This window comes from Chelon labrosus, assembly GCF_963514085.1.
Source record: "Chelon labrosus genome assembly, chromosome: 2".
Lineage (NCBI taxonomy): Eukaryota > Metazoa > Chordata > Actinopteri > Mugiliformes > Mugilidae > Chelon > Chelon labrosus.
The window spans coordinates 10285943-10296691 of NC_140338.1; the positions used below are offsets into that span (position 1 = coordinate 10285943).

General features: G+C 41.0%; 1 protein-coding gene across 3 annotated transcripts in view; it reads left to right on the forward strand.

Annotated features, from left to right (window-relative positions):
• Window positions 1-9909, forward strand: part of mad1l1 (mitotic arrest deficient 1 like 1) — a 60254-nt gene extending 50345 nt beyond the window's left edge. For 2 of the 3 annotated variants that reach the window (XM_084573551.1, XM_084573549.1), the window contains one exon: window positions 8362-9909. In XM_084573551.1, coding sequence (XP_084429677.1) covers window positions 8362-8511 — 150 coding nt within the window. In that variant the 3' untranslated portion in view covers window positions 8512-9909. The remainder of the gene's footprint in view (window positions 1-8361) is intronic. The other variant, XM_084573550.1, reaches the window with a different exon arrangement.
• The last annotated feature ends 840 nt before the right edge of the window (window positions 9910-10749 follow it).

Consider the following 10749-nt stretch of genomic DNA (forward strand, 5'->3'; position numbering starts at 1 on the left):
GGAATACATTGCTGGGAATTTGAGCCCAAAGGATTGGTTTCTTGCGTGATAGTTCAAACCTTGTTTAACTGTACATACAGTGTAATGAGTCATGTCATTGTGACTGGCCGATTAATGGCCAGTTAATCACATATTAGAGGGATTACTGCCAGCGCAGAGCAATATTATACATTTGACTGGCGCTTTCTCCAGTGTGACAAATTGATTCACAACTATGAAATAAATTATTGCAGTTAAAAAAAAAAAAAAAAACATATGGAAGGAATTATCACTTATTGATAAACTCTCTATTGATAGTAACTGATTAATGCCTATAGCTAAAACAAAGCCAACGCCTATAAAGGTACTTCATGGAAAATAGCATTGACACAAAGATAAGAGAAACCCAGAATAATGAAGAACTAGAATTACTGCCTAAGTTTTGTATGCTTCAGCTAACTAGCCAAGTTGCTCTTTACATCTGTCTGTACAGACTCATAATAAATGTAGTGAAGATTTTAAAGCAATTAAATATAAGGGTTTTGTAGGTCACTGCAGTGAAGTTGACTTTTGATCTTCCCAATATAAAATGCAACCACTTTGTCCAAAAAAACGAGTTTTGCAATCTCACATTGACTGCGTCCTTTGACCACCAAATTCTTATCATTTAATTTGACAAAAGTCCCTCTAGGCTCTCTAGGCCAAACTTATTCTGTTAGGTCACCGTGACCCTTGACCCCCAAACTCTGATGCCAAGTAAATCTCAGATTTAAACAGATGCCCTCAATGTGCGTTCACATTGTGCCACATTCAGTCCTTGACCAGGAAATAGTCTGAGGCACCAAGCGCGAAGCTCTGCTTGCTTTGACGTGAAGTTTTAAGTTGACTTATATTTACAACTGCGACTAATTCCATGTTTTATGTATTTATGTTGCTGGGAATCAGGTTAATTGCACTTGTTTGGTTAGATTGTTTATCGTACCACTCGCAAAATTGTTTTCTCTTGTATGTATGTATTCTCTTTTTACTCAGACACACGAGCAGCCCTTAAAAAACAGTAAACAAATAGCTGATTACAATATAAATATGGATAGAATTGTTGCTGATTTAATTATTTCTGATGGAAGCTCTACAACACCTTTCTTCCTCCTTCTCTTTCTGTCTCTTTGACTTACTCCTCCCAGCTCCAGAATAATGCCAAAATCTGCATTTAAATTGAAAGCTATTCATCTGCATATTTCTGATTATTCAGTTAATTTGCCTTCTGTTTTTTTTAATTTTATTTATGTTTTAAACTAATCAGCAGCTATGCCGACCATTTGAATTGTTCATTGTTGACAAAGCTGCCGTAAGTGCGTAGGCGTGAATACTGTACGTGTGTTTGTGGGGAGCAGAGCTGGGTGAAGGTGAAATATGACAATAGTCAAACGAAGACATGAGAGAGGAGAAATTCATTTTTTTTTTTTTAAATGGATTGAGATTAATTGGATAGAGAGCTATGCAAATGGTAAATGGTCTTGTATTGATGCAGCGATTTTCTACCTACTGGTACTCGAAGCGCTTCGCAGCTGAGGGAAAAAAGAACTAGACGGAGAGGGACAGAGAAGAAAAGTCTACTCATTAGCAGTGGAGAGCAGAGACAGAGGTCAACTGATCTGTTAACTGTGTGTCACCACCTCAATATAAAGCCATCTGTCACATCCACACATGCACACACAGTCTGAGGCCTCGGTTCCGGCTGCAGAGACCGGCGCAAAAGCAGCATGGCTCCTCTGTAAAGTCGGTGAATCCGTCTTTAAGCTTTTCAGACATAAAGGACTTTTGGTGGTGGTGGTGGTGGGGGGGGGGGGGGGGGGGGGGGGGGGGAGTAGAATTTAAATTGCTTAGGAGCGGTGATGACTCATTATCTTCCCACCACATTACTTGTCTCCAAACTTTCGAACAGCTGTGCCAATCACAGTTATGAATAATAGAAACGACTCACCAAATGGAAATGAGATTACGCAGAGCTTTGCCACATAGAAAAAGTAAAATTTGTTGTCTTGTGGACCTGCAAGAATGTGACAATAAATGAATCTTAAAGCGAGAGAGTTAAAGTTGAACTGAGGTCTGTGGTGACATTTTTTCATTTTTGTTATGCATCTTTTATGTGCGATTTCATTTTTAAAACACAATAGCTGCAATAACTCATTGTCCTTGAAGTACAAAAAAATAAAAAATAAATAAAATAACTGATTTGTAAAAGGCTTTGCTTACATGCAACACGCATCTTACTGCTGCCAAAGTCATCTCATGACATCGATCCGTAATAGTTCACATATGACTGGATCTGGATGGAGTTATTTTTATAGAAATTCTCCCAATCCGCCTGCATCATGTCACGGTTAAAATTTAAACATCACTTTAGTTCGATAAGATTGGAAAAAGGACCATGACACACATGGCTGTTGCCCCTGGTAACCCTCAGGTTTTTGATGGCCACAGAGCTGCAGATGTAAGGGACAAATCGAGCTGTGACCACACAGACAGTTTTATTTCACTGCTGGTTTAGATTCAAGGTTGAAGTCATGTTTCAAATATGCAAATATGCCGACAAGACACAGACGGTAACCATCATAACCATAAATAAGTCTCCATCTTAGGTGAAAGTGGCTTATGCCGTGGTTTGTGCTTGCATGGGTGCACACAGTACTCGCTCCTATCGTGCTGGGTAGTTCTCTGATGTTGTCCCGTTTATTTTCTGGGGATTGTATATTTGTGAGCAGGATGGTTGGGACGGTGGTGGATTGTGTGGACGGGTTAGCCTTTAGCTTAGCCAGGAAGCCTCCTCGTTTGCCTTGCTTCTGTTACCTCTCGTACCTCTTGTGGCGCCTCCTCCGTCCCATCGCTGTTGCTGAAGGGGTCACCGTCGCAGGGCCTGCTAGTACGAATAACTGGTCCTCTGTTGTCATATATATATATATAACAGCTCCTGGTAGCCAGAGAAGCCGCTGCGTACATGAGTGCTGCCATCTTGAAAAGAAAAGACTATAAACTTAGATTAAAGATGTTATCGTCCAAGTGTCTGTCTATATTTCTGCTTTGCCGTTATCACAAGACTTGAATTCTAAACATTGTTTTTATCATGATTCTGTAATACATCCACATTTTCATCAAGTACTTACTTTATTGTGGGTAAGTCAAAGAGTATTTCACCAATGCTTTTCATGCACACAGACCTCCCATGTTTGCAAAATCAAGCCAAATGTAGAGGCAGCACTTATTTCAAGGTCAGGAATAAGCAGTTTGTAAGAGCGTGGCCTCTTTGGATCGTCATGACAACAGAAACATGAGTATTTTGTCTTTGCTTTTTTTTTTGTCCACATTGTGTTTGTGTCAAACTGCACATCGGCCTTAGATGCACACCTTTCCCTATAACCCTGGCTTCACTGGGCGAGGGACGTGATTGTCATTCAGCTCCTTGGTTGGATGAGGTCACTGCAAAGCCCCGCCCTGCATCTCAAGCCAGGAAGAATTGATTTCCTTTAATTGGAGAGACAAATGAAAAGATGAATGGGGTAGCACCTCTCCTCTCCATTGCTGAAGTCTGTCCTTAGATTTTGCGTGCGAGTTTGTCTTGTTAGATTCTTATCCCCGATCTTGAGAAAACAAACAAAAGTTTTTAATAAGTTTTGTCCGTTTTTCATGCTGGATGAGGTTGGTGTCGCCTTTGTAAGAGGAACCTGTGATATTGATATTTGGTTTTAACGTCACCTTGTGTGTGTGTTTTCTTCCTGCTGTCTCTGTGGAATCAGTGAAATGCAGTTGTTTTCAAATGTTAACAGAACCTTGTTGTTTATATAAAGGTCAGGTATCGTTTAAGACACTTTCTAGGGGCGCAGGAATATGCAAATAGGCATTGATAAGGTCAGTATTTGAATAAAACAGGTTTTAAAAAATCTCCTCTGACCTTTTATTAACTTCTGTTGACTTTCCTTCCCTCCAAAGAAAAGGGAATGTGAAAATGCATCCACCAACTGTTGCCAAAGTTATTGCCCACTGTCAGAGAGCAAGTGAAACGTTTTGTTACCCTTCTCCAAAATCCTTAGCGTGACACGATTGTGGTACACTTGTGAATCAGGCTGGAAGCTGCCCGGATACAATAAAAAGAAACATGACAATACCATCACTCACATGATCATAAAGAGATCTCTGGATACACTCTGGATGTGTATTAGTCTCTTAAAGTTAGTTTTCCTTCAATTCAAGAGGTCTTCATAGTCGAGGAGTCTCATCAACGCCGCTGGCGGGACTTTAAATTCCTCCTGAGAAATGGCAGCATTCAGCAAGCAACAAGAAGGACGCTTGAGAAGTGGACTGGAGCTTACCTTGGCACTATAACACTTAACTTAATATTACTGTATAAGAAAACTTAAAATTATGTGTTTGTCCTGTTCAGAAGAATCACAATATATCTATATTATCAAGAGGAGCAATATAAAGGGTCATGCCAACCATTGTAATGCAAGTGAATGTGCTGTTATACTAAAGAAAATTACAAATTCACTTAAAAGAACCACCACTATTGTCTCGACTGGCATAGCTGAGCAACTACTGGTCAGAACTCCATGAAATTTAAGATATCCAATGTTCCTAGAGGACGGATGCTTAAAAGATGCATGGCTCAGTTATGTGCTAAAGCTACTTGGTTTTATGCACTAAGAATTAAGCATACCCCTATCAGGAATAATATTAAAACCACTGACAGGAGAAGTAAATACGTTGACCATCTTGTGACAGTTCAATGTTCTGCTGGGAAACTTCTGGACCTGACATTGGTGTGGATGTTACTTAGACATGTAGCACCCGCCTAGACCAGACCAGGCACCTCCACCCAAAATACACGCAAAAACTGTTTAGGAACAACTAAAAAAAAACATGAAGAACAGCACAAGGTGTTGACCTGGCCTCCAAATTCACTAGATCCCAAACTGATCAAGTATCTGTGGGATGCATTGGAGAAAGCCTGATCCACAAAGACCCCTCCCCTCAGCAATACCTACACAATATTAGGAAGGTGGTCATAATGTAATGCCATTTGAGCGAACAGTATTCACTTGAAACACCTAGTTTACATCAGTGGGTGCTTCCAGCGTCTTTTCAAATCATTGTTCTCTTTTATCTCCTCTTCATGTTATCCTATCTCACACCCTGAGCACTGCTGCTCCACTTTTGTGTCAATAACCTTTTGTAATCTGTGTAAATCTGTGTGACCTTTGTCCAGCCGCCTGTGTGTGTCTGTGTGTGTGTGTCTGCGTGCGCATTCGGGCCACCGCAAATCCAAATGTTGTGTGGGAGCACTAGTGTTTCGCCAGACAATGAGGATCTTAGTTTTCCTGTCCAACAAACTGTAGGAGTCCTCAGCTCCCATAGGCCTCCGTTTGTACTCGTACGCACATTCTGTCGTTGAGGACAAACTTCAGCAGGAAGGTGTCTCAGACAGTAAGGTCTCCATGGCAACCATTTGCAGTTTTTTTTTTTTTACTCGTTGTGTGTGTGTGCTCCATGTTCCTGGAGCCTGAGGATGTGGTGTAGCTTTCAGGCAGCCGTGCAGGAGAAATAAAAAAAACACCAGGGACCATTAGGAGAAACACAGCCTTAGAGTAAAAGAGTTAGAGGAAGCAGTGCAAAGGAGTCATGAGAAAGATGATGTGATTTCTAAAGGTTCTTAAAAAAAGCCACTCATTTCAAGTCCTTCTTCTTGATTCTTGCTTGACTATGTACCACCAAAAAGAAAGTACCCCCCCAAAAAAAAAAAAAATACATAAACACAGCTCACTAAGGTTATGTATGCTGAAATGTAAGAAAGAAGAAAAGTAATTTTGTTAACAAAAACACTGCATTATAGATGGTGGACACACAGTCAGTTCTCCTCACTTATTGCATATGTTTTCATGGCAACGTTGCCTTCATCTTAGAGGCCATTCAGACTGCTATTTGAATGTGTTCTCATTCAAGTAACCAGCTGAGAACCATACTGCGTTCACACCTGACATATAGAATACGCATTAAGATGTGAGAATACTTTCACGCGCTCCGTATGCAAATAAACACCAACATCATTTGCTGCTGTCTTTAACTGATCCAGCTGTTTGTGTGTGCATCATGACTCGAATACATGCGGCAATGATGCATACTTTGGAACAAGCTGTGGAGTCTCTCTCACTGAAAGCATAAGCATTGAGTTATTGTTTAAAGATCTCTGCCCTGACTCTGGTAATTTTATCGACCCTGAGAAAGCTCCGATTATAATTTGGAAGCTTCTACACACAGTTACACACAGTTTAAAGAACAATCTCGAGGAGTAAACGTAAAATAAAAAGACATAGGTCATTAGTGAGGAAGTACCTGACTTAACTCCACATTGCTGCTTTACATACATGGACGCAATCACATCGATAATTAACCACGTTTTTATTAACAGCAGAATCACACACGGTGTACTCATAGTCACTAATTGCATTTGTTAATTTTTTGTTTAATTAATTGTTTATTTTTCAATTAGGGCCTTTTCCTTTTCTGGTGATCATTTAAAATACCTGTTGTGTGTTTTTTCTGAATGAATGAGACAAAGCTCGTGTGTTTTCACTACTAAACCAATGTGGTCTGAGATTGGATCACTCAGATGCGACCTCAATGCGTCCTGTGTTCACACATGTACTTTAAGCTAGCCACTTGAAATCAGATTACTCAAATAACCAGGTCTGGACAGGAACTTACTTTAGTGTCAGAAAGGATGGCACCACAGAAGAACAAGAAAATGGACTAAAGACTGGAACAATAATCATTTAATTAACCCTTTGTTAATGTACAATCCCTTGTGCCAAGATCCCAGGCAAAACACATTTAGAGGCCCTGTCCAACTGAGAAACCCTAACAAACCTACAGTCATGTGATATGACGATTAACCCTACAATCTGAATTAACTAAGTAAATGCTGCTGGCTTGTAGGCCCACAGAGCAGCAGAGGATAAATTCAAACCTTGTGAAATATAAGCTAGCTAAATGCTGCTGGCTTGTATGGCCCGCTCAGGAGCTAATCAAACAAAGAAATATCACTACCAACCAACATGAAGACATCAGATACCTGGCCTAGTCAACAGCAGTATGCAGCATGTCATTGGGGTTTTCAAGTGGGCACCTCCCTTCACCGATGTTTCGTTAGGCTGATGACACCTCAAGAAGGCTTAACAGTGAATTCCAGCGTCCTGGAGTCCTGGAGTCACCCCCAACCCCGTTTTTCTCACCATTCAGTGACTATCGGCAACTAAGCTTTCGATAATGTGACTTAAAATGTGACTTTACACACAATTTTCAACCTCAGAAGGGTTAATTTTATTTCATAATAATGCTCTAAGCCTCATCCAAAGCAGAAAAAGTCAAACCAACTGTGGATGACAAACTTATACTGCCACATTTTGTAGGTGGAGAACTGCATTGTTACAGCGCGTCATTGTGTCTGTGTCTCTTAAGCACTTTCCATACTGCGTTTAGCCTCAGTTAAGCATTGTGCAGTCAGCTAGCAAATACCATTAGTTCAGGTATCCTCTCCTCTCACCCGTTAAAGATTTGTGACCGTTCACACAAAAGTGAACAGCAGAGTTCGACTCAGCTTGTTGTGTGAGAGGGAGCACACTAATTAGTTCATCAAGTAAGATTTAATCATGAGGATACTTTGAAGCATGAATTATCTCTGGCTGGTTCTAGATCGCAGCAATTTTCAAACTGATTGATTTGGATCAATAAAGAATCGGTAAGGTTAACTGAGGAGGCGAAATTTCAGTGAAAGTTTCAGTCGCCATTGTTGAAAGGGAAGCAGGAAGTGGAAACAAAAATTAACCCGACTGGCAAAAAAGACACAGCGCAGACTAGTGTTTGGGTGGCGTTGTCTAGGTCCTGCAGGACTCTAAAAGCGCCGTAAGCCTTTGGATGCTACATTTGCAATAAAAAAATCTGTCTCACATTGACACAGGACATTTCTCAGATGTCTCAATATCTTCTCAGTATGTCAAGGGACTCCGCTCCTCACCTTCTTCCTCCCTCCCTGCAATGCTTTAATTACTTTATCCCTCGTTTCCCTCATCCCTTTCTCCTTCACTCCGTTGCCCCGAGCTGCTCCTCATTCCTTTTAATTAATCCACACAGATTTAGACACCTTCACCCTGCTGTGAATGCGTACACACACAGACAACACACACACACACACACACACACACACACACACTTGGCGAATCCCCACTTGACAATAAGAAGTTTAAGTGATCTTGCTTCACTTTGAAAGTTTGGATTTAGCAGGAAACCGAGGCGTAATTGTTTGATATCTCCCATTTGCTTTCCATTCAGGGCTCCAATGGAAGCATGCAACTCATGGAAACCGAGTTCTCCAAGACACTGGGAGAGATGGTGGCCCTCCATCTGCATCACCAGAAGAGCATTCCTGCGTTCCTCTCCGCCGTGACCCTCGACCTCTTCAGCCGACAGACCACCGTCTGAAGTGAATCTCAGAAAACGGGTAGAATATTTAGATGACACAAGTTTTGTTTTTAACTTTCTTTCTCTTTTGCTTTCCCCCTTTGGATAAAATGGTCACAGAGTGTTTAAAATTAATAGGTATTCCTCAAGAGCATGTGAATAATATCATGAGTGTGTGAGTGTTTCATAGCATGCCTCCATCTCTCATTCAAAATGTTAACAAAGCAAACTGGTATCCGCATTTGTTCGCTGAATATTTCATCAATGAAACGTTTTTTTGTTTTTGTTTTTCTTAACGGAACAAATGCATCATGGAAATGACACGTATTCTTGTCGACTACACGAGCGTCCGAGTTTAATACACTCTGTGGAGCAAAAGGAATATTTATGTGGTAATCTGGATATTTTCATTCTCCCGTCTGCACCCTCTCCCTAAGAGCCAATTATAAAAGGTTTAATACAGATTTGATGTGGTTATAACCACCTGAAACCATTCAAGCAGTGAATGTGTTGAGTTATTTCGGATGTTATAGAATCAAGGGTGAAGATATCTTTTTTAAAAATGCAGCTCACCCCCAACGGTGACGAGGCAGTGGAGGCATGTTTACTTTAGAGTGTAATATTAGTTTAGGATAAGTGGGTTCCATGTGAATTCCAACTTATCAAATCATATTTTGTGTCTTTTTTTTTTTTTAAATCAATTTATTTGAATTAAGATTTTTATTTTTTTAGTCTTTACGCAGCAAACATACTCCATAAAAATTGTAAACAGACATTCTTGAGTCAAGACGTCGGGACGGGACTAAGAAGACACCACCAGGAAGCTTTGAAACTGAAAACGGAACAAATTCCATTTTGATGAACAGTGAAATATTCCCGTTACGAGTTTAACGATCGAGCCCGTGTGTCTTTGTGCGATTACGAGCTCGAGACGGGAGAAATGTCTTGCTAGCCATAAAGCAAAATGGCGGGAATGAACACGAGGGCGTGAAGTGAGAAGCAAGGGAGTAATCCAATAAAACCGGAGAAACGGAAGGATGTGAGCTGAGAATGAAGTCACTCATCACAGCAACAGTATAAGGACTCCAGCTGGTGCGGCCATATGTCTCGTGAGAAAACACATTCTCCTGTACAGTACATGCCACATACTGTCCTTGTTTGTTTGTTTGTTTGTTTGTTTTTCTTCACGCTCTCGATCTTTTTCCTCAACGCAGCACATCTCCTGGACGCCCTACGGCTCACAGCTAGAGGTCATATTTTATTGGTTTTCATATAAGCAACACACGGTGTATTAAATATGGCTCTCCTGCGGTAGTGCTCCGTCTCTTTTCTGCCTCCCAACTAAATCACTGTACCCCCCCCCCCCCACACACTGTTTTAAATTTGAAATGCAAATGGTAATCAATAAAACATATTTGACTCCTGAAAATGTTCACTTCACTTGAGTATATATTTGCTGCAACATCTAACTGGAGCAACTCACCTAACCACAGGGCAACCATTGCCCAGAGGAAGACAATCAAGTTGCTGTTTTTCACCAGGTCATTGTTGCATGCAACCCTGCAAGGATTCCTCCTGTCTCTACCTGGCCCGGCCTCCATCAGATGGGTCCCTCCATATGAGCTGGGCTCTGCTCAAGGTTTTGGAATTTTTTTACTTTCCACCGTCGCCTTCATGCTTGCTCTGGGGGTTTCAGACTGGATTTTGTAAAGCTATTGACGCTATATAAATAAACTGAAGTTGCGATGTTTGGTGTCATAGCTGACGCACGTTAAACAAGGAGCAGTGTTTGTGAAAGAGCAGAGTCGCCTAGCCTGGAGATACTGGAGGACTTCAAGTAAAGGCCACCAAACTTAAAGGAGACCTACTGTTGTTTACAACCTGGACCTTAAAATACAGTCGTTTGCTCACCCATATAACTTTAGTGTAATTTGTATTCCTTCGGGAGATAATTAGATCAGCGTATATATTCATGAAGTGGGAGTGACTGGGGCACTGAAATGCAGCCTTTAAATAACGCATTATCTGCCGTGAAACTCGTTCATTTCACCAATATTTTGTTATCTGAAGCTAGTGCTATCCTCGGTTGAGTCCGGAGTTACCTGTTATCATCATCCAGGGGTCAATTTACAGACCCCTGGATGATGATAACAGGTAACTGACTGTCATCTCTGAGCGGCACGCTATTTAGAGGCTGCGTTTCGGTGCCCCAGTCACTCCCACTATATGGATATACATTGATCTAATTATCTCCCGAAG